This window comes from Pan paniscus, chromosome X (genome assembly GCF_029289425.2).
Source record: "Pan paniscus chromosome X, NHGRI_mPanPan1-v2.0_pri, whole genome shotgun sequence".
Lineage (NCBI taxonomy): Eukaryota > Metazoa > Chordata > Mammalia > Primates > Hominidae > Pan > Pan paniscus.
Window position 1 is genome coordinate 123,967,493 of NC_073272.2, and position 25,817 is coordinate 123,993,309.

At 38.6% G+C, this 25,817-nt stretch overlaps 1 protein-coding gene across 1 annotated transcript in view; it reads right to left on the minus strand.

Moving 5' to 3' along the window:
* Positions 1–25,817, minus strand: part of TENM1 (teneurin transmembrane protein 1) — a 334,457-nt gene that overhangs the window by 116,911 nt on the left and 191,729 nt on the right. The window contains exons 14-16 of the mRNA XM_034950131.4: positions 24,418–24,685; positions 7,507–7,650; positions 927–1,176 (exon numbers count right to left, since the gene is read on the minus strand). Coding sequence (XP_034806022.2) covers positions 927–1,176; positions 7,507–7,650; positions 24,418–24,685 — 662 coding nt within the window. The remainder of the gene's footprint in view (positions 1–926; positions 1,177–7,506; positions 7,651–24,417; positions 24,686–25,817) is intronic.

Below are 25,817 nucleotides of genomic sequence, written 5' to 3' on the forward strand. Positions count from 1 at the left end.
GTTTTATGGAATAGTTCATGGGATAGCATCTAGATCTTCTGAACACAGAGAAACTTTAAGCCAAATGTTCCAGAGGCATGTGTCAGGAATATAGCTGTCATAACTAATTAGAAAGAAGGCTCTACCAGTTTACCCAGGGGAAAGGAAACAGGTTTGTTTATTCTTAAGGAGACGGGAGTTGAAGCTTCCCTTTTCTATAACACCAGAAGATACACATTTGTGTCTTATAATCTGAGAAAGGGAAGAAATAAGCAAATTAAGCCACAGTCAATTTAGTCATAATCTTTGTGGAACTTCAGGATATGGAATACTAAAAGCTACGAATTCCTTACAAAAAGTGTCAAAATACTTTGTACTCTCAAGAAAATTCCTAAACCATGTGGGAAAATCTAAAGATAAATGCTTTAATTATCATGGGGTAGGGCTTTTAAGGGTAAAGAACCATTTCTCCCTCCTTTATCATGCCATGAAAACCAGATTTCCATTTTCTTGTTTATGAAATGACCATTTCCAAAGATTGGAAATAAAAACTTATGAAGTTTAGCCTTTTGGATCTGACAATACCTCTCCCAACTAGAATGGAAGAGTTTTGATGAGTCTTCACAGTGGCCAGCAGCGAATGAGTGACTTACTTGAGTGCTTGGAAGTATTGAGATCCATTTCAGTGTCAGCACTGTTTACAGGGAAGGACATACATACAGGGATGTTAACACTTCCTGGTTCTCCAAAGTAGTGCTCAAAGGATCAATCCTTCAAGTAGGAAGAGTGAGCACGTTGACCTTTGTCCCTGTTCCTGCATCTTAACTCAGTGCTACAATAGGGGCAACTACATTTTCTGCTTCTACTGGCAATGCTTTGTCTTTTCATATTATCTTGCTTTTTGCTTTATCTGCTAAGCAAATATATAGAGATTAGAGAAGACTTACCTTAATTCCAAAATACTAACGGAGTTTCCCGAGGGAAATATTCTCCTTACAAAATTGAAGTCGCCAACATACACACTGCCATCAGGGCCAGAAGCTAAGGCGACAGGAGCAAAGAGTTTGTTGTTGTGGGCTGGGCCATTGCAGTTGGTGCAGGCTACACTCCTTTGGTGTCCATTACCCATTATGGTTGATATGACTGGGGGCTGCTGGGAAATGAACATATTTTCTCCATTCCCTTTATGTATGATTCCTAGATTCAAGGAAAACGAAAAGAGAATTTAAGAAAAGCAATTACCACAAAATAATCTCAGCAATATTTTAATTTATTTTTCATCATTCAAAGCAGGAAGGAGCTTTGGCCTGGCATAAGAGAACCTGAGAGTGAAACACACACTTTCCTCGGTTTTGTTTAACTGCATAACCACAACAAATAGTAGCATAATACTTTGCCTCAGTTTGTCCATCTGTGAAGTAGGGTAATACTTCACAGTATTATGTATGTTGTAATTACAACATTACAGTCCTTGTAATGTTGATTCTAAATGACTCAATAAAGCATTTGATGACTAACTTTTAATGACCTATTCACTCTGGGCTCTGTGAATCATCTGTGGCTACATTTTCATATCTGGCTGGCTCTTTTCTGATGCCTAGCACATACCTGTCTGACTTCAAATTACCCTCACTATGAAACCAGTTCCTGAAAAGAGAATATCAGTCAATTTTAATATTAACCTTAGCAAAACACAATCAGGAAGGTAATCTACTTCTGTGAAAAGAAAAGAAATCCTACTGCAAGAATGCACTTCAAAGAAATATGAAAGAAACTTGAATTTTCCACTCTTTTGGACCATATCGCACTATCATCAGTGCAGGAAATAGAGATACTGACTTATGAAAATGCTTTGCAGACATTCTGTGTGGGCAATCTCATCCATACCCACAGCTTTAACTCCCATTTCTATAGGCTGAAACTTTCTCCCATCCAGAGTTCTTAACTGACATGCAATTTCCTTCTAGACCTCTTTACTTGGACCCCCCACAATTACTTCAGACTCGAACATATAAAAACTGAACTCATTATTTTTCTGCAACCACTCCCAAACCCTGCTCTTCCTCTTGTGTTCCCTAATCATCTTATGAGTGGTTGTACCATGCATACAATTACCTAAATTGGAAATCTGGACATCACCATGGCTCTTCTTTCCCCCTATTCCTGAAACCTGATTAATCATTAACTCCCATTGAGTCTATCCCTTAAAATGTGTTGAAACCAGTTTTTTCTCCCCTATTCCTACATTAGTTTAGTTTTTCTTAACTTCTTGGTCTCCTGGTCTCCATGCATATCCATTTCCAGATCTTCGTCCCCACTCCTGCCATAGAGATTATTTCAGTCTGTGGTTTAATACCTTTCAATAGCTCCATATCCCTTTAGGATAAAGGGCACATTCCTTATTGTTAAGGCACAAAAAGTCCTTCATGATTTGGCCCTTGACTACTTCTTCAGTCTCCCCTCTCATCATGCTTTCATCTATATCCTGAGATCTAGCCAGAACAAACTACTTATGGTTACTTTCACCTACTTCCATTCCTCTATGTTTTTGTCCATGCTATTGTCTTTATCTTGAATGCCTTCCTCATCTTGTCTGCTTGGGGAGGTTCTATTCATCCTTTAAAGCTCAGCTCCAGTTTTCCTCAATGCTCCATCCAGGCAGAGTCAGTTACTCCCTCCTCTGTGCGCCCATAGTTTGTTTTCCATAGCTCTGTTATAACATTTACCACATGTGTGATACAGTTTTTATTACTTCTCTGTCTTTCCCATTAGAACATGAATGAGCTCCTTGAAGGCAGATCCTCTGTCTTACTCCTTTCTGTATTTTAGTGCCAATCCCTGTGGCCAAATCATTATAAGTGCTCAGTAAATGTTGAAAATAGGCTTTGAGTTTCTCGTAGTTTCCTTGTCTAAATTCCAATGATTTTGCAAACCTGCTGAGCCTGGGCAGAAAATCCGAGGAACAAGTACTGCTGTGCTAAATAGCTCAAGTCAGCCCAGAGTGAGCCAGGGCAGGTGAAACATCCATGTTGTGGGAAGGCATGCCCATGTGTCAGACTGAAGTCACTGACAGCAAATGAATGAATGCAGTTATACAGTTAAGCCTTATTTTTTTCTCCCTTTCCCCCTGCTGTCTATCTCCTTGCATTGCCTGTTATTCTCCCTAAACATTTCCTGAAATGTCTCTTTAGTTTTCTTCCAACTTTGGGTACCACAGTCCTACCACAGAAACTATTGGTCACTCTGAGGTAGGAACATTGCTGGCAAAAATAAACAAGAGGGTAAAACATGCTATAATACCATGGTGGAATATATGGTTGGAAAGGGCCTTCCAGCAAACAGAAATCCCATCCATCATATAGTATTGGATTTCAAATTTAAGCATTTTTACTTTTCCTTCCAGGGTGATTTCTGGCTACTTTTGCAACACATGATTTGCAGGAGCAGCTGTGAGTTTATGCCCTAACAAATTGGTCTTTTATTACAGAACTATGAGATATCTTGAGGATCACCACTTTCTTATTATTTTATTAATAACTTTATTAGGTAGTAGGGACCTTTCTTAAGATTTAGAATAGTTAATTAAGTAAGATGAATAGGAATTTCTTTTCTCAAAAAAACATTTAATTGCAGTGTGGTCAATATTGTAATTCAAATAAATTAGGAGGAGGTGAATGAGAACTGGAATGACAGTTGCACAACATCATTGAAGAGAAATCTCCCGATGATTGCTAACAGAATATTCTACAAACGAGACTATGATATGTTCTTTAATAAATGAGGAAACCACTGTTTAGCATGTCAGTATTTCAGCAATGCACTATAGTGTATATCATTCAAAAATCTTTCCAATTATTGGCTTGGAAATACCAGATTTGCTATTAACATCTATTTTCACAGGTAGATCTCCATTTTTTTATATCAATATAATGGTATAGTTAACAATTACCCTCAAAATGACATGTTATTACCAGCCTCCTGGCAATTTTAGAACTAAAGATGGCTATTCTAAACCATTCTTCTAAGCCTGCAATTCTAAAACTCCCCTTTTCTATTAGAAAGCCCAACACTCCATCAAAGAAGAAGAATGATTAAAGGAAATAAAACATAAGGCAATGTACTTTCTGATTACATCTCAACAATTGATGTCTGGCTTTCATGCAAGGTAATAAAGTGCCCGTGTACTGAAATTACCATTTCTGTTTAAAGCTGAAGCAATCAAAACAAAAATGGGCAAACCCCTTTTGTATTGCCCTGGAAAAATAGATCATTTTGAAGGGTGTTTTTGTTGTTTCAAGAATCTGTTTAACCTTCCATTACACAGAACCAGGGCATACCATCTAGCAACCATGATTTAACACCAATTCTTTTGCAAAATGTTGCTTTGAAAATATTTTGTTTATGTTCCTAGAAATCTTGATCAATTACTGCTGCCTCCTTTCCAGTTTCTTCTGCCACACATGCTCATTTTGAAAAGGGAATCAAATGATCCTAGGACAACACACATTATTTATGTGAAGGCCAACTTCCTGCTAAGGATTGGGTATCTTGTTTACAGTTAACGAAACCTCACTGAATGGGGCTTACTGCACATTTTGTCTTCAAAGTTTTCCTTTTCTTTGCCAAAAAGCCAAGCCCATTGTATAATAAGGTAAGCACACTTTTAAACATACTAGTCATACCCTCTTGCTACTTTGTTCAGAACTTCTTTTGATGCTTATAAATATGTCTGAAATAAAAAATCTCCTTGAAAGCCAGTGGGTGGTGCTTTATGCTGATTTCAAGGAAGAAACCATTTTTCAGATTTATGAACAACAAAGAGACACAACACATATTTCTCTTAGTACTTGACTGAGAGGATATAAACACATACTGGGAGGTATGCCAGTGTGATCAATGGACACTTACTTCTCCTCCCAGTAAAACCATTTGTCGGCAAACTACTGGCCTATTTTGGAGGATAAGTTAAAAGAAATTCTTTACCAATTTTGAGACAGATGACAATACCCACTTAGTGCCCTAGATTGTTCTTTTTAATAATTTTAAACACTCGACTGGCAGGAAACCCTAGGGGATATGTTTGGTAAAAGATATACCAAACAAATAGCTTAGTTCTGTAACAGATATGCACAACTTTCTTATAATTTTAAAGAACTGAGTTTTCTTAAAATGAATGAATATACCCTCTTTATAATCACTAAGAAGATGAACTTAAAAGGAATAATGTTGAAAACCACAAGTTTCTGATGTTTTTATCTCAGTGAAAATCAGAACCATCTTTATATATCAGGCCTAATATTGGGAAACAATTCTCCACAACCAATGGTTAATTGTCAGGTAAATATAATTGCAGCAATGGAAATGACAAATGGTCTGAAAACACTGCCTGCTAGAAACTACCCATTGCATAATGATTTTGGAGCCAAAGAAAACTGAAGAATAGAATGGCAACAGACATCCAGTCTAATTACAGGTGTCTTTTTAACCAGTGAGAGGAAACTGGGGGAAGATAGATTCTTGTTTTTAATCTGCTATCTGTCTCTGATCAAAAAAGCAGGATGCCTAAAGAGTTACGTTTTTTCCAGAGAGAAGCGGAGTGGGGGAATTTGGAGAGATGTTGCTCTTGCCTTAATCAGCTTAATCAGTCAGAAAAGACTGTCTGACCCGAGGGGGAAAGAGCATTGCTTTCTAAATTGGTCTTCCCAAAGCTGCTCCATCACACTTATCATTCCTGCCTCTAAAACTGCCTTTGTGGGTGGGATTTAGACTTCGAAAACATCCCAAGAGAGGTTTTCGTGTCCAAGGTCAGGCTGAAAGGCAGCAGCAGAGCTGGCTTCAGATCTGTTTCCCGGCAAGTGTGATGAGTTCTTGGTTGGAAATACACATCTACAAATGAGATGATAAAATGAACAAATGTTCCTTTTTAAAAGACTATCCAAAGGAAGGCTTCTTTCTCAGAATAAATTTCTCAGAAAGGTAGAAACACAAAGCAGATTTAGTGGGGCTGTGAATGAGCACATAAAATCTTTTGGGGGTGATGAAAGTATTCTAAAACTGGGTTTTGGTGATGGTTGCACAACTACAAATTTACTAAAAATCACTGAAGTGTACATTTATAATGGGTAAATTTTATGATGTATAAATTATACTTCAATAAAGCTGTTAAAAATTCTCAGAAATCACTTGATGCCTATTACCTAAAAACTAATTACTGGTGAATTAGGGGTGGAGATAACACATTTGTGAAAATCAGGGGCCCCCCCCCAAAGCCAACTTTCTGAATGACTCCCTTCTGTTCTGAATGTTTCAAGTCTGTGTGAAGCAAATGGTAAGAGGATACAAGACTGGGAGCACACAGCTGGGGGCTGGCTCGATTGAGGTCATTTCCCACTTTGTGTTTAATGTCAATGACAGGCATTTGAAAGAGACAATCCATACAAGCCAATAAAAGTGAGTGGAAAAGAAACGGCTGCTTAAAATGTCAAACTCTTTCAAATCAAAACAAAAAACCTAATAATTTAATAAGTGGCATCTGCCCTTTCATTTTTGTACTTTTAAAACTGTGGCTTTCCTTTTGACAACAGAAAAAAAGTTGACCTTTTATATCTCAGCCTGAATCTTTGCTCTTAAAAAAAAATAAACTGTTTGATATGGAATTCAGAATCTTCCTTGAAGGAGGGGAAACAGGTATAATGGGGGCATACAGCAATAGACTCATTCACCTTCAGAGTCCCACACTGGGACTATAGTAGGCGGTCTCTTTCTATGGTTGAAGTAAATCTGGTTAGCTTTGCCATTCAAAGTTTCTCAGCCTGTGGGGCTGGTTGACATAGCTGATTTGGCTATAGTACAGATGAAGTGATATCATGGGTGTGATTATAAAATGGATCTCTTAGTTTGGTCAGTTCATGGCCTTATAAGATCGCCTCGCCTTAACCACCTGTTCCACAAAGTTAGGATGGATACAAGGATGGCTGGATGGAAGTGTGTAGGGGCCTCAATACATTCTGAGCCCCAATTCTGGAAAAATAACCCAATGTACACGTCCTACTATAGCTTGTTCAGAATCTGTCTCTTTAGATGAAAAGGGATATGATTTCACAGTAGACGCTCAGAGGAAAGCTGTATGAAAACACCAGTGACGGGTTTCCCACTAAGATGCAACAGTAGGTGAAGGAACTTGGATGAAGGAGTTATAACCAGGGTAGCAAACTCAGTTTGTCTGGGAAAAGCACAAACTCAGGGGCCACCTCTGCTCCCTTCTCCTGATTTGTTTAACATTTAAATCGCAAACAAGGAGAACAGCAGGGAGAGTGGTCCAAAGAAGGGATAGATTAAGATGAGAGTGTTCCGATTCTTACCACACTAAGAGTAATTCAAAATAGAATTATTATGTTTAATGCGGTCATCTCTAAGTAGTATTCTCACAAGTAATTTTTATCTTGTACTTTCCAAATTTTCTGCAATGAATATGTATTATACAGCATTAGGAAAGTAGTATTCATACAAATTTAAAAAGCTACTTACCACTTTGAGGATTCAAAATGTGATGCTTATTCAAAGACCAGCCTCCTAGGTTAGAAGCATCCATCTCAAAACCTTGTAAAACGACTGTCCTTTGCTCCCAGAGAATAAAGTCAGGGCACGTTTCATATTCATATCCCACAGATACTGCAAACAAAGAGTTAACAGCACATTAGAAAACTGTAAAATATTTGCTTCATGTTTATACTAGTTGATAATTCTGTGGATATCACTTTGGCTACTGAATTCTGATTAGAGTTGAAATTTGACTGCAAATTTCTTTCACCTAGCACAGTACAACATTGCATCTAGCATAGCATTGGTCACTCAAAAGTGATCGGTGCATATCGGATAAATATATGAAGGAGTGAGTAAATAAATGCTCTTATTAGGTTGGTACCATATGTTTATGGACATTAGGCTTTATTTTGGGCTTTTGGGTTGGAGGCTGTGCTGTAAAACTGAAGAGAGATGCTTTCTGCAGGATTAAGCTGTGGTAGTATTTCTCTCTGCCTTTGTAGGAGAATAGCAGGTAGGGCTGGTTTTTTACCACTATAGTGAAAAATGCACTCAGCAAGCTGCCTTTGGAGTACTAGGTCACTTATACAGCAACCAACTACATATGCCACTAATACAAATGGATTTGCCCAATTTATGTTTTCCTGTGCTAACTGGCTTTTGGTTTGCTGAGACTAAGTTTGCTTAGAGTGTTGCAAGTGTAAATTCCACTTTGTGCACGTTATGTTTTGGTTTCTGCATATAACTAACCAATGGGACATCACCCAACATTTGTCCTCAACTGCTGTGCAGCACAGATGTTGTACATTAAACATGGAACCTCGGTATGCCACTGAAATGTGAAATGCAGAATGTGGTAGCTTGAGAGTCTTTGCTCTACTGAACTATGTATAGCTTAAGTATACCAAGTCCTAGCCATTTTCCCTCTTGGTAAACCTGCTCACCTGTTGGAACCCCAGATTTCTGATTCTTAAATTTACAATGCTTTCTATCCTCATAATGTTCTAAGCCTGAGAACACTGGCTCATTATACTGCATATCCTGAAGCGGCTTTCCCTCTTTCTGGCAGCTTAAAATAGCCCCTGTTGGTCTGTGGTCTGCCATAGCTTTCGAGTACCTGCCTCTGCCTGACTCTTTAGATGCCCCTGAAGAGCTCAGTCCTTCCTTTGTCATTTGGTTATGAAAACTGGAAGTGAAAATGCGTGCTTAAACAATGCCAGAACAATAGGTCCGAAAGTGAAAAAATAAAGCCAACTGGTTTTGGTTTTTGGCATTAGGTGAAGGGAAAAGATGGTAATTTTAGTCAAACTGATTTGTGTGTGCATGTGCATGTGTGTGTGAGCACATTCACAGAGAAGCCAAAAAGTCCCTGTAATCACAAATATCCAACTCTCTGACTTTGTGGATCATTTGTGGCCAATTTTAAATTGCAGGCTGGCTTCTCTTTGTCCTCCACTCTACCAAAGCTTATAACAGGGATCAGGGCCATCTTCATGGATATGACCCATGCTTAGGAGGGCCCCACACTTGATTTAATGCTCTGCAGTCACTGTCTTGAAGTTTGTAATACTTTTTAAACAAGAGGCTCTGTATTTCTGTTTTCATTTCACTGGGCCCTGCAAATTATGTAGCCATTCCTGGCGGGGATGCCCTTCTATCAGCCATCAGCTGGTAAAGACTCATGAAATGCAGACTCATTTTAATATAATCCTCAACCAAGCGTTATTAGCAACAGAGGCCAATGGACTGGGGGCGGGGGAGGAAACTAATCGTCTCTGTCAATGCTGTTCTCTATTAACAGTGGAAATAGACTCTCAGAGGGGAAAGGGATCTCCAAGGTAATCTAGTTCAAGTTACACTTATGGTACAAATCAATACTGTCTACAGTCTCCCTGATATCTCCTACAGCCCCTCTACTTGCTAAAACAACTCTGGTAAAGTGCAAAGAGTTGGTTTTGGACCAAGAGTTAGAAAAGACTTCAACTCTCAGATCTATCATTAACTAGCTGTGTGGGCTCAGGCAAGTTATTCTCCATTTCTGGAGTTGGGCTTTTCACTGGTAGCGTAGTGGGAGGGAGTGACTAGAATTGGTGGTTCTTAGACGCTTTTGGGTCAGGGAGCACTTCGTTGTGAGTCTAATTAAAGTTATGGACATTCTTCCTGGAAAAATGCATATGCGTACAAAATTTTCTATATAACTCTAGGGAGTTCACTGACTTTCTGAAGTCCAAATAAAGATCTCAGACCAAAGACAACTGTAGTAGACAATCCTTTTAATCCTTCTTTAGCACTAACACTCTAAATTGCATTCTTTCTAGATTACATTTGATAACTTCTGGTTGAGGATCAAACCCAAAAGCCAAATAGAACACTGAATCTTATGCTGGAAAAATCAGGTGGTTAGAGAGCACACTGAGGGTCATGTTGGTGTGTAGGATAACACAGTTTCTGCTTCTCCTGCCAACATTTAAAAGTCTTGATTAATAAATAATCACAACGACAATAATTACAAGTTCCCTTAAAGCCATCATCTCCTTCCCCACAGTACTCCTGGCAATTACTGGATCTGCCTTCTGTACATTGTAAGTCTGGTGAGCTCTCCTAAGAATCCCTTCTCCGGAAGGTGATTGCGCAGTTTTGCAAATAAGTAGTGTGCCCTGGTGACCTGTGATGGTGGTTTGGAGCCTGCTTTTTCTCTCTCAGTAACAGTTAAAGATCCTCCCAACTCTGCAGCAGGAAATGCTTACATAAAGCATCAATTAAGGAGTTCTCAATGCAGTGGTAATGAGACATACGTACTCTTTTCACCTCCTCCTATCTGCTCTCTGAATTGCTCTCCAGTTCGCAACAAAAAAGTGCATTGGCTGCAAACCCCACAATTATATTACTTTTTTTCCCCAGCCACAGCAAATAGCAACAAGGCAACCACTTACTAAGTTCCCTCTAATTTTTATTAGATTTACTTTCTCCCAAGAAAGCTCTATGAGCTAATGAAGTTATAATTTATATTTAAGACTTGTCCAAAATTTCCAGCTGACTTTAATGAGAATAGCTGTGTGTCGGGGTATTTTCGTATGTGGCTCCTTGCTCAGGGTAACAAGGCAAAGTTTCTTTCTGACAGCAGCCCACTTTAACATAATCCTGGAACTTGCAATCAGCTTATGAGAAGGCAAATGTTTCACCCCATGGAGTTGAGCTTCTCTCCAAGCTCACAAGAACTAGCAAATACAGTAGCAACTAATCCTAGACTTTGTCATGGAAGCAGACTATAATGCACTAAATGCCTACTTTTTTCATATAATTAAATATAGGGAAAAAAGGTTACACTGCAGCTGGCACTGAAAACCCTGTCTTGACACCATGCTCTGCCTGACACTATGACAGCTGAGCCTCAGCTAAATAAGCACAGTGGACCACTACCATTTCCCAGGCGGCCTGTTGTCTATCACGTCTGATCATCAACATAGCATGGTACAGGGCACGGATTCAGTCTCTAGCACTCTGGAGTAGGGACTAGGGAGAACAGTGTAATAGAAAGGAAAAAAAAATTCATCAACATCTCAGAGAAGCTGTAGAAAGTAGACTAGACTGGCAGTGAGCAGGAATAAGTGGATAAGGGGTCCTGGACTACACTTCCCAGGGGTTAGCATAATGGGTTCGTGCTGGTGTGCATATATTGAGAAGGCAGTTGAGAGTGAGTAATTATTATGGAATAATACTTTCTCTGAGCCATGTGATCACCTCCCTTGTGACTCTTCTAATTTCATCTGGATTTCTGCCTTCCTGTATTCTCTCCTTCACCTCCACACAGAGATATTAACGGAATGCTCCTTAACCAAGAGTCACTAATTGTCTAGACAGTCCTGTTACTTTTGCAGAGGATTCTATCCTCTGGTCACAGGATTGCACCTCTGACTTCACTGTTAGTCATCTTGCAAATATTACACTGGCTTGTAAAGAAGACTGAGTAAAAGATTGTAGCTTGCTCCTCCAAAGCCATTTGACATTGGAAAAATAACTGAATGTTCATTCTACTTATCAGAGCAGCAGCATTTGTATGACATGGGGATGGCAAGAAGGCTGAGGGTCACGGCGTCCCTGATAACTTAGTTTAGTTACTGTTACATTCATCTATAAGGGCTAGGATAGGAGATTGACATTAAGTAGCCAAGGTAAAGGTGCCATGCAATGAAGCTGATGTGTGAAATATGACAAGATTAAGCAGATGACTTTCAACAGCTTCAGGCTAAGGCTTCAGAATTTATAATGGTTGCATTTATGAAGGCAATATATAATTACAAGTCGTCTGATAGTCAATGTGAGAAATTTACATGTTACCTTCATGAACTCAGGGAACGTCTAAAAATAATTTCATGATATTTAAAAGGTACCTAATTACAAGATGAAAATCTTCTTCTCCGAAAGGAATTAGTGAATATAGCAATAAATATTTTCCATTCTTTTAAAATACAAGATCAATGCAAAAACAAAAACAACAACAAAAGACAAAAAACCTAAAGAACCAAATGAAGGCCATGGCAAAATAGACCAATACTATGTAGACAAAATACTATCTATTTAAAACAAGTACCTGCTCTCAGAGATTCTTCTATCTTTCCCTATTCTCTAGTGATTTATCGTAGGATAGGATGAGCCCAGAGGTTTCTCAATTTGACACACTGCCCAGTGGTCTGAAATACTTTGTTTATCTATTATTCCTAGCTTACTAAGAGTGTCAGAATCAGGTGTTCAATTTTCATCAAGTGTCTTTTTGACACTTACGGACAAATTCACATAGTTTTCCCCTTTAATCTGTTAAGACAGTGAATTATAGCAATAGATTTCCCAACGTTGAACCATCTTTCTTGCCCTAAAATAAACTTTACCTGGACATGATGTATTATCCTTTCAGTGAATCACTGGATTTGATTTGGCAATCCCTTACTTAAGATCTTTACCCTATCTATTTACAAAAATAAGGGTTAAATATGATAGTGTTAGAGTGAGGCAGTTGAATGAAGAGAAAGTACAGGTAGGAAATTAAAAGGAATCCAGGAGTGAGACACTGTACAGTAAAACCTGATATGATGAGATTTTTTTCTGGCTGCTTTGTCCAAGCCTAGCTGCATAAAAGCCAACATGGATAACCTATATTGCCATCAAAGGCAGAGTGATATACTGGCTCATGTATAACATTTGTGAGTGCCTTTGCGTACCTGGGCACTGCCCTCCTCTCTCTGGGCAGACCCACCATTCCATTATATAGGCAAGGCTAAGGGATCACCCTGATCCTCTGTTGGTATTCATTTCTTTGTTCGGTCATTCAACAAATATGCAATATTTCATGGGTACCTCTTGTTGACAGGCAGTTTGTGGGGCACTGGGGATATGAGGTTGAACAAGACAGCATCCCTCCCCCCAGTGGAGGTTATATTCAAGTGGGAAGAACAAATATAAAAGTAAAACAAATAACACACACACACACACACAAACACACAAATTGTAATAAAGGTTATGATGGGAGAATGCTGAGCATTATGAGAGAGTGTAACCAGGAAATTTATGTTGGACTGTGGAGGCAAGGAAAAGCCTCTTTACCAAGAAAGGGTTTACCTTTATAGGGGAGGGCATTCTAGGCAGAGAGAGTGGCATGTGTGGAAGGCCTTGAGACTTGGTAGCTTTTGAGAGATTTAAAGAAGGTCAGAGTGGCTAGAGAGTCAGTATCTCTCCAGTGCATCAAAAACAAGTGAAGAACAACAACCCTCCCTGTCCCTACCCAGTAAAAAATTGTAAGATTACTATCCCCTAGCAGTATTTAGGCATATTTTGAGGGGAGGCAGGGGTTTTGGAAACAGACTCACCTTGAAAATGGACTGGCTATCCTTTGAAACAATGTGACCGACTAAAAGGGATTCAATATTGTAATGGAAAGTGAGGTGCTGTTATTTAATGACACAGCAAACCTTCGCCAAGCTGCTCTACGTGCCAGGCAGGTGATCTGTGAAGCACTGGAGATATACTGAATATTATACAGGGCAGGATAATTTTTCATGTGAGAGAAGCCATACCTTGAAGGATTACCTACTTTCTGGAATTTTTTTTTTTAGACAGAGTTTCACTCTTGTTGCCCAGGCTGGAGTGCGGTGGTGTGATCACGGCTCATTGTAGCCTCCACCTCCCAGGTTCAAGTGATTCTCCTGCCTCAGCCTCCTGAGTAGTTGGGATTACAGGCATGCGCCACCACGCCTGGCTAATTTTTTTTATTTTTAGTAGAGACGGTGTTTCACTATGTTGGCCAGGCTGGTCTTGAACTCCTGGCCTTAGGTCATCCACCCATCTTGGCCTCCCAGAGTGCTGGGATTACAGGCGTGAGCCACCATGCCCAGCCTACTTTCTGGAATTTTTATCAATGATCTCCCTAATAATTACCACAAAATAATATGCCTTACATTTGTATAATACATAACAATTAGATATGTTTTTGTGCATATGACCTAATTTGAAGACTCAAAGTCATGAGGAAACTATATTTACTCCAGTTTGGTAGATATCATAGAGACTCAAAGAAATGAAGTTATTAAGTCCAAGGTCACATGGTTAGTAAATGGCAAAGCCAGAGCTCAAACCCAGTAATTCATAGGCAAATGCTTTCATCTACTATGCTAGATAACAGCTACTAAGGGGGAAGACCTGCAATTCAGTAGTGCTAAATAAATAACTTTTTATTTGTTCAGAATTTAAGAGACAAGGACTGGAAGCTAGGGATAGCCTTGAAGTAGAAGTGCCATGTAACCCAAATGGCCAAAAATGGTGCTTGGTTATGTTGTTTTCTTGATGTAATTATTAACAGTATCTCCTTTTACTCTCAAAAGTATCTGGTTTGAATGATAAATTATGTGGTCACTCAATGTTGAAGGCATACCTCCGTAGTCCCCTCTGATATGGGTTGGTAGAGGGGACCAGAAGACAAGAACAGTCATAAATGCTGATTTGGAAAATAAGTCACATGGTTTGATAAGTCATTTAATTTTTCTGTTTCTGGGCTTATCATCTTACCAATGGCTTTTAAACTTTCATGTCTGAAAGTCATGATGAGAAACACAACTCGTTAATTGTGACCCAGCATCCACATGGGGAGATACACACACACACACACACACACACACACACACATACACACACACACACACTTGAAGTTTTTCCAAGACAATACTGTCTTTGTAGCATCACATTCTGGTATGTTCTATTTAATTCTGTTCACTTCGGTTCTATTATATTCCATCACATTCTATTCAATTTTTCAAAACGAAAATGCTGGTTGACTCACCAAATAGATTTCACAGTCTACTAATGGGTTTGACCAGCAGTTTGAAATGGGCACAAGACCACTTGCTTATGAAAGTATTAGTGAAGGCCATTTGAAAACCTTGGTAGGAACTCTTACTTTTGGATATCCTATATCTTATAACACATATTAAAATGTATACAACTCATATCCTACATTAAACATATTTCATATGTAAGGATGAAAATTGAGTTGTAGTTCACAAGCTGACATGGTGCTCCATTTTTCAGACACTTATTTAAACATTTATTAACGTTGATTTTCAGATTTCCTTTTCATCTTCTGGTGACAATAAACTTGTTTTTTAGGTAGCAAACATTTTGTAGATCCTTGAAAATCTCATATCCTTGGCACTGTGCCTATGAAGTTGAACGGATAAAACAGCCCTGCTTTCAGTTAACGATTATGAATTCATGAGTGGAGAGAAATGATGAAAGATTATTATCTCTGCTAGCTTCTCTGATAGAAAACCACTGGGGCATTGAATTGGGTACTCAGTAAGGTGGGTTGGTTACTTTAGTGAGGAGAGGCAGCATTGAAAGGCATACACAACTCAGGACTGGGAGACCTGAGTTTGAATCCCTGCTCTGTACAGGACTCTAGGCCAGTTACTTTTTCTTTCTGACCCTCAGTTTCCCCCTCTGCAACATGAAGATCATACTAATTCTGCCATGCCTACCAGGCAGGAATGTTATAAGGATTAAAATGAGATAATATATGTGAAAGTAGTTTGCAAATTGTAAAGCACTACCCATTTATTATTAAAATATTCAGTGGATGCTATTTTTGTGGCTGCCCAACCTGCTTAGGTTTTACTGAAGGGAAATTTATGAACGCTAAAGCATCGTTCTCAGGAATGTTTTGTGTGCACAAAGCAACCATAGCTTAGCACCTATTACTATTAATGTTCCCCTGTTTCTCTCTAACACAATTTAGACAGACTCCTATGTGTCGTGAACCTTTAGGAAGTCTAGTTTTCCCAGAAACACCATTCTTCGTTGCCAAACTACTATACTAAATAATTATGCAATTGTTGTTGCCAATAACCTTGAAGAAAAATAGAATTGTTTATAGCAGAGCTACTAACAGCGGATGGCTGATTTCCTGAACTTCCAGGACTCCAAACTGCTGCAATTTAATTTAATTAAAATAAAGACGAGGCAGAATGCATTATTACATATTGATAATGTATGCAGACACAGGCGGACATCGGGAATTATTTTGACAAAATTCACATAATGGATGCAGATCAGAGCCCCTGAACAAGCCAGTTTGTCAAATTAAATAAGCCATCTCTAGAATTTTAACAGCCCTGTGAACTTAACAGTAATGATTTTTTTTTACATTGTTTTGCAAGCAGCAGAGTAGGGAAAGAAACTAAATAAAATACAATGATTTCCAGACATCGTACTTTATTTAGAGTCAAAGAATAAAGCACTAAGTCCAAATTATTTAAAACGCTCACATGGAGTTTTTAGCAGGGGAGGCTTGTCTGTGTATCAGACAACAAAATCTTTAAGCCGGATGAACTAGTGATTGTGGCTTTTGTACTGGAACCCTGGGGATGATTTTACTCTTCTTCCACTTGATAAATATTGTACTTGGATTAATCAATCTTATCAGTTACCATTGATACTTCTCCAAGGAAGGAGTTCATACAACCCCTGTTTGTAATTTATTCACTCTGGTATTATCCCTTCAGTTGCAAAGTCTGTTTCCTTACAAAAAATGGTGATATATCCTAGGATCTCAAGCACTTCTTTTCTCATTTTTCCTGTCTCTCAACACTCTATTCTTCTCTTGTGATATTCTAGCCCTTAGAGATTATACCAATTCCCTACAGCCGAGCTACATGGAAAACAAGAGTCCCACAACTATCAAACTAATTTAGATATTCACCATCACTTTAAATTCAGCTTGTTTAAAACTGAACCCTTCTTTCTCCATCACCCAGAAGTGAGTGGGCCAGAGATTCATATTTAACTGGCATGGGAGGAGAAAGAGTGGGAGATCTTTCTAGTCACAGTTTTAACCAAAATCATTGCTCTAACTGGACTGCATGAATGCTGGTCATGTCTTATATTAGTTTCCAATCTCTGCTGTAACAAATTACCAAAAACTTACAGGCTTTAAACAAGAAAAATTTCTCATCTTACAGTTATGGAGGCCAGAATTCTCAAATGGGTCTCACTGAGCAAAAATCAAGGTGTCCATAGGGCTGAGTTCCTTTCCAGAGGCTCTAAGGGAAAATCCATTTCTTTGCCTTTTCCAGCTTCTAGTAGCTGCTTGCACGCCTTAGTTTGTGGCTCTCTTCCCTCATCTTCAAAGCCAGCAATGTTGCATCTCTCTGTGCCTTTCTTCCATAGTTATATCCTCATGTAACTCTGACCTCCCCTTCCACTCCCTTCTCTGTTTATAAGGACCCTTATGACAAATTGAGCCTACCCAGATAGACCAGGATAATCTCCAATCTCAAATCAGAAGCTAACAATCTCAATTTCATCTGTAACCTTAATTCTCTTTTGGCATGCAACATAACATATTCATAGTTTCCAAGGATGGACATCTTTGTGGGGGTGGCTATTATTCTGCCTACCAAATAGCTATACTAGTATTTCTGAATTTGAAGCAAATCTGAAAAGTGTCAGATGCAGCACTGTTGCTGGTGCAAAATTCAGTCTATTTCCTCCCATATCAGTTAAGTGATTACAAAATATCACCAGGAGTACAAATAGACATTTCCTTCTTTGTTTATTTAGATTTAATCATAAATATTAAGGTATCAGCTCAATGGTTGTATATTTCATCCTATGTGTTTCCACTCATTTATCATCTGAACTATTTATCATCTACTGTGTTCTTATGGAGCTCACAATCCATCTTCAGAGTAGTAGATTCTCCAGCTTCATTCTACCAACTGTTCAGATGCTTTACCATTGTCAGAAAATGGATCTTTTGAAAACATTATGCCATGAAAAACAGGCCAATAGATAAATCCATATAGACAAAATGGAGATGAGTGGATTCTAGGACTTGGGGGAGGGAGGAGTGGGGAGTGACTGCTAATATGTACAGGGTTACTTTGTGGAGTGATGATGAAAATGTTCTGGAATTAGATATTGGTGGTAGTTGTACAACCTTGTGAAAATACTAAAAGCCAATGAATTGTACACTTTAAGTGAGTGAACTTTATGGTCTATGAATTATACCTCAATAAGCCTGTTATTTAAAAAATGCAGCTGAGCTGCATTTATGTGAACCCTAGCAAGAAATGACTACTAGATGCTGTACTGGTCAGCTCTTCATGAGAGGACTGAGAAAATTTCTAAGTGTCACAATTTAAGAAGAAAAGCAAAAAACAAAAACAAAAACAACCCCCTCGAAACCCAACTGGGGTCTCAGGAAGATCATAAAGAATTAGAAAATATGAAAAACTATTTAAAAGATCAAAAAATTCAGGTGTTGGTTTTTTGAAAAATTAGTAAGATATATAGGCCACTAGCTAGATTAATAAAGAAAAAAAGAGAGAAGGTCCAAATAAATACAACTAGAAACAACAAAGGGGATGCTACCACTGACTCCACAGAAATGTAAATAACCATCAGAAAATACTATGAACACCTAGAAGAGATTAATAAATTCATGGACATATACACCATCCCAAGATTGAACCAGGAAGAAATTGGTTCCCTGAACAGACCAATAATGAGCTCTGAAATGGAATCAGTAATAAATAGCCTACCAACCAACCAACAGACCAACAAACAAACAAAAACCCCAGGACCAGGTGGATTCACAGCGAAATTCTAGCAGATGTACAAAGAACAGCTGGTACCATTCCCACCAGAATTATTCCAAAAAATTGAGGAGGGACTCCTCCCCAACTCATTCTATGAGGCCAGCATCATCCTGATACCAAAACCTGGCAGAGACACAACAGAAAAGAAAACTTCAGGCCAATATCCCTGATGAATACTGATGCAAAAATCCTTAAAAAAAATTTGCAAACTGAATCCAGCAGCACTTCAAAAAGCTAATCCACTATGATCAAGTATGCTTCATCCCTGGGATGTAAAGTTGGTTCAACATACTCAAATTAATAAATGTGATTCATCACATAAACGGAACTAAAGAAAAAAACCACTTGATCTCAACAGATGCATAAATGGCTTTGATAAAATTCAACAACCATTCATGTTAAAAACTCTCTATAATAAACTAGGTATTGAAGGAACATAGCTCAAAATAATAAGAGCCATCTATGACAACCCCACAGCCAACATCATACTGAATGGGCAAAACCTGGAAGCATTCCCCTTGAAAACTGGCACAAGACAAGGATGCCCTCTCTCATCAGTCCTATTCAACATAGTATTGGAAGTCCTGGCCAGAGCAATACAGCAAGAAAAAGAAATAAAAGGCATCCAAATAGGAAGACAGGAAGTCAAACTATCCTGTTGGCAAATAACATGATTCTATATCTGGAAATCCCCATAGATTTGGTCCCAAAGCTCCTTTAGCTGATAACTTCAGCAAAGTTTCAGGATACAAAATCAATGTACAAAAATCACTAGCATTCCTATACACCACCAACAGCCAAGCTGAAAGCCAAATCAGGAACACACTTCCATTCACAATATTCACAAGAAGAATAAAATATCTAGGAATACAGTTAACCAGGGAGGTGAAAAATCTCTCAGAGAGAATTACAAAACCACTGCTCAGATAAATCTGAGATAACATAAACAAACAGAAAAGCATTCCATGCTCATGGATAAGAAGCATCAATATCGTAAAAATGGCCATACCACCAAAAGCAATTTACAGATTCAATGCTATTTCTATCAAACTACCAATGACATTCTTCCCAGAATTAGAAAAAAAAAACTCTAAAATTCATATGGAACCCCCCAAAAAAGCCTAAATAGCCAAGGCAATCCTAAACAACAACAAAAAAAGCTGGAGGCATCACATTACTCAACTTCAAACTATACTACAGGGTTACAGTAACCAAAACAGCATGGTACTGGTATAAATACAGAGACACAGACGAATGGAACAGAATAGAGAGGCCAGAAATAAGGTCACACATCTACAACCACCTGATCCTCAACAAAGCTGACAAAAACAAGCAATGGGGAAAGCACTCCCTATTCAAAAAACAGTGCTGCAATAACTGGCTAGCCACATACAGGAGATTGAAACTGGACCTCTTACTTACACCATATACACAAATCAACTCAAGATGGATGAAAGACTTAAATGTAAAACCCAAAACTATAAAAACCCTGGAAGACAATCTAGGTAATACCATTTTGGACACAGCAACAGGCAAAAATTTCATGAGGAAGACACCAAAAGCAATCACATCAAAAGCAAAAATTGACAAATGGGATCTAACAAAATTTAAGAGCTTATGCACAGCAAAAGAAACTATCAAGAGAGTAAACAGATAACCTAAAGAATAGGAGAAAATATTTGCAAACTATGCATCTGACAAATGTCTAATATCCAGCATCTATAAGGAACTTAAACAAATTAATAAGAAAAAAATTAACAACCCTATTAAAAACTAGGCAAAGGGCATGAACAGATGCTTTTCAAAAGAAGACATATATGTGGCCAATAGCATATTTAAAAAAGCTCAATATCATCCATCATCAGAGAAATGCAAATTTTAAAAAAGTCAAAAAATAATAGATGCTGGCAAGGTTGTGGAGAAAAGGGAACAATTAAACACTGTTGGTGGGAGCATAAATTTAGTTCAGCCATTGTGGAAAGCAGTGTGTCAATTCTTCAAAGACCTAAAAACAAAATTTCCATTCGACCCAGAAATCCCATTCTTTGGGTAGGAATATAAACCATTCTACGATAAAGACATACGTACACAAATGTTCATTGCAGCACTATTCACAATAGCAAAGACGTGGAATCACCCTAAATGCCCATCAATGACAGATTGGATAAAAAAGATGTGGTACTTATATACCATGGAATACCGTACAGCCATAAAAAAGAATGACATTGTGTCTTTTGCGGGAACATGGATGGAGCTGGAGGTTATTATCCTTAGCAAACTAACGCAGAAACAGAAAACCAAATACCGCATGTTCTCTCTTATAAGTGGGAGCTAAATGATGATAACTCATGGACACAAAGAGGGGAACAACAGACACTGGGGCCTATTTGAGGGTGGAGGCTGGGAGGAGGGAAAGGAGCAGAAAAAATAACTATTGGGTACTAGGCTTAGTAAATGGGTGCCAAAACGATCTGTACAACAAACCCTGTGACACGAATTTACCTATATAACAAGCCTACACACATACCCCTGAACTTAAAATAAAAGTTTAAAAATAAATAAATTAGGATTATAAATCATGCTGCTATAAAGACACATGCACACGTATGTTTATTGCGGCACTATTCACAATAGCAAAGACTTGGAACCAATCCAAATGTCCATCAATGATAGACTGGATTAAGAAAATGTGGCACATATACACCATGGAATACTATGCAGCCATAAAAAAGGACGAGTTCATGTCCTCTGTAGGGACATGGATGAAGTTGGAAACCGTCATTCTCAGCAAACTATCACAAGGACAAAAAAACCGAACACCGCATGTTCTCACTCATAGGTGGGAATTGAACAATGAGAACACTTGGACACAGGAAGGGGAACATCACACACCGGGGCCTGTCGTGGGGTGGGGGGAGGGGGGAGGGATAGCATTAGGAGATAAACCTAATGTATATGACGAGTTAATGGGTGCAGCACACCAACATGGTGCATGTATACATATGTAACGAACCTGCACGTTGTGCACATGTACCCTAGAACTTAAAGTATAATAAAAATAAATAAATAAATAATAAATTAAAAGAATTGGAAAATAAGGACCTATAGAGAAAAATTAGAGGAATTTTGGATTATCTGCCTAGTGAAGGAAATGCTGTAGGATAATATCATGGAGAAGAGAATTAGAGGCTTTGAGTATGATTCAGTGAGGGTCTCAGCAGGAATGAGATGTCGCACTTGTAAATGTTCACCGCGGAGAGTTCGAATTAAGGCATGGGCAGAGATAAGAGAATTATCAAGGAAGGGAGAGCCACCTAAGCACTGGCATAACTGGTAAACCTTCTGGGCTTGTAGGGGGAAGAGGATGGAGTGATGATACAGAAGGCAAGAGAGAGCATGGGGATTTGGACGAGGGGCTACTAGACAGGAGCTGCTATTGTCTAATGTAGTCTGCAGTAAAGCAGGGAGAGGGATAAATACCCTGAGCTTGTTCTCTTTCTACAGTCTCTAGATGGTGCCACTCATTGACCAAATCAAGTGGGAAGTTAAAGAGCAAGGTGTTCAGGGAATGCAGTCCATGGAAGCCAGCCTCTCAGAGCACAAAGAAGGACAGAAAAGAGATTATGCGTGTGTGTGTTTGTTGGGGGCGGAGGGGTGGGGCGGGCAGGGAGGGCAAATGGAGAGTAAGTAGCACAAAGTGCTTGCCTGTTATACTCACAACACCCTTCTTAGAGAAGCTAAGGCAACAAATACCTGCATAGACTCCATGCTTTATACTATGTGATCACAGTACCCTGGCCACAACAAAATGAAAAAAAACAATACCAGCAACTGACATTTGTTGAATTCTTACAATGTGCCAAGTATTTTATGTTACTCACCTCATTTAATCATTATATCATAACAAACCTATGAGTAACATAATCTTTATGATATTCACTTTATAGATGGAGACACTGTGGCATTTGGAGATTAATTTATCCAATGTCACACAGCTCGTAAGTAGAGAAGGAATTATTTGAACCCGGGGAAGGAGTCTGGCTCCAGAGTTGTTCTCATAACCACTACACTCAATAGAATAGGGATTAAGCAGGACTCTGTAGGCTGGTCAGCAACTTTCATGGCAGCCTAATGCTAAAGTTCTGCCTTACAAGGGTGTTCTGGACTGCACAGTAAATGGCTGACACAATACAATATTTTCTCTAAGAGGAACCTGAATATGAGATACACAGCAAGTTAGCAGACCACATAGAATGTGAAGAGCTGAGAGAGAGGAGGGTAGTTAGTATGGCAGGAGGAGAGATGAAGTCAGTCTTAAGTATGGCTGAGTCACCACTGTGGGAAGCAGTGGACTTGGAAAAACTTGAGCTGGTTTTAAGTTGACAGAGCAGATGCAGACCTTCTAGAAATGCAATGTGTCCTGAACAAGGCTATAGGTTTTGAGGCCTGCTTGTGAGGCTACCGATGGTATTTCTTGTACTTTCTTATTTTTTTGTGTGTCTTTACAATAATTTCCCATTTACTGAGGTAATATGAACCTGTCCATGTTCCTTGCATTCCAGTAAAGTCCAACACAAATGAGTTAATTATTTAAATATATGAGGGTCTCTTGGGCAGAGAAGAGTCATTAGTCTCTCTCTCTCTCTCTCTCTCTCTTTCTCTTTCCCTCTGGGAAAAGAAAATTGACATACTATAGTCTAAGAAATATAGGTCAGCTCTGTAGGAATTATACCATGATAGACACTTCCAAGGGAGGATGTCTAAATGTCTCTTTTGGAGAGCTTTAAAATAATCTTCTCATCTGTCCAAGGGTGATCTACATGAGCTGCTTCCTGAAGGTACAAGGATTAATGGCTCCCAAACTGCAGGTCTACAGACCTGTATCAGAGATACAGAAACCTTAGGAAGGTTTGTTTTCTACAGAGTGAGAGAGATAAAGACTTTGGTGTTAGTTTATCTCTCTCTGAGTGTCAGGGTTCGATTGCTTGCCATCATTTCTTAAAACAGACTATTTTTTCTTTTCTGCTATTAAGGTATCCCTCATATATGAAATTATGGTAGTGGTAGGAATAGTATATTATAGTGAGTTCTTTTAAAAATATTCTTACTTGACAAAATAAAACATTGGCAAATCTATCTCTGCCTCATTTTTAAAAAATGTCATTTGTCTGGGAGAATTAAATATCTGAAAACCATAGGCCCAAAGGACCTCTTAAGGTCCCTGCTATCTATAAGATTCTAGGTTTTAAAGTCTTGAGATTAGAGAAAATCAAAAGGAATAGGAAGGCAGGATGATTTTTTATTTAACCTGAAGAAGTAACAAGTTAATGAAGTCTAACCATCTTAGACATAAAAGATAATAAGTGGAGATGGCCATAAGTTAGAATTTTGTAGTCTCTAAGTAGAAATGACAGTCTAAATGTCAAATCCAAAAACATGGCCTTATAGAACGCCACACCAAAGGTCACATTTAGAAGGCAGCATTTGGCTCTGGTGACAGTTACAAGTCAGATATTGCATGAGTCCATTGGTACGCAGCCATCATGAAAGGGGAACTAAAATCTTTTTGAAGCAAAAATGTGTCAAAAGGGAACTCTAAACTGGCCTCAAGGTAGTGTTTAAATTAAAAATGCCTTAGGTCCTTTAAACAGAAGAAAATCAGTAATTATTCCAAATACAAATTAACATGTAACAAGTATTTTCTGTTCTGTGCATGTAATACTGCTATTTACATATAATTAGTTCAACATACCCAAAGCCTCTGCCAGGCCCCAAACCTTCTGTCCATAGATGTCGGTCTTGTTCCAAGCAAATGTGTAGACAAGATTAATTGTGGCGGGAAACCACTTCTGTGTGAGTCGCCCTTCCACAGCTACTGTGAGGTGTACTTTTATCATGCCTACAGGAATCGTTGAATGTGTCAGAAGGATCCGTAGCAGGGTTTTATACCCAGGGGTGCGGCTGCTCAGGTAACTCAGCCTCACAAAGCTGGAGGGAATGGGAATTTCCTCCTGTACAACCTGAAATAAATTTAAAAAAAAAGCCAAATAGGCTCTTGTCAGTGGTCGCAGGTAGATGAGGATATTGCATGCTTTGTTGTCTTTGAAACATGCCAAAGGAGAGAGCTTAAACAGGTCTAAGGACGTCAAGGCATTTGTTCTTGAAACTTTGTGAGACTGTATGATAATAGGTTTTGAATTTTGCACCAAACCTGAATGGAGACAAGACCCAACCTTAAGGATTGCATTTATTTTTTCCCCATGCCAGGAAAGATTGTGTAAGGAACAATTTCAGCTTTTCAATAGTGTTCCAAAAACTGCTTAGTAGGAGTTGAAAAAGATCATACCGCTGAATGTCAAGCAATTCAGCACTATGGGCTCCATTAAGGGGTCTTTTTCTTATACAGACATACACAAAATCTTGTTTGGTGTTAAGTCATATATCATAAAACCATTGGTGTAATCCTTATTCAGGCTAAGCTCTCTAAGAGGAAGAACTCAAGAAGCAGGCCCAGCAAGTGATATTTTATGACAAAGATTATAGTTTCCCTAGAATTAATCTTTACCGATGCCATCAAATTTGTTTTCCTTGGAGCTTTGAAATGACCCTGAGGCCAAATTTTTAATCAAATTTTTCTTACATATTTCTCTGTGCCTGGATGTAGCAACGGCTGGGAACAAGTTTCTCCAAGTTGGCACTTGTGACTGAGAAGCAAATAACTCTCACTAATTCTTCTGCAAATTTTACACTAAACGTTGGTCTCAGAGTAAAAATAGCATGTGGCTTTAATTAATTGTTATTACTTGTTTGCTTATCACCACAGATAAAGTTAAATAACCAAAGGTGGTAACTAAAATTGAATCATGTGTTCTTTGACTTTCATCTTTCAAAAGACCTCTGAAGAAAAAGCCCATCCTATTCAATACACTTAAGGTGACATGAATAGTGTAGATATTTTCATGCTCTTATTCATTTTTACCTCAGAACCTTGTTCTCTCTTACTTTTCCAAACTTGTGCACATAGAAGAACTGATTGTTAAACATATGGTGTCTCATATTGTCCAGGATTTTTGGTCTTTCTCCTGTTTCTGAGGACACGATACCTTTTGTGTACACTTTGCCCAGTTTTTCTTCCTCTACCTTAGCCATTTG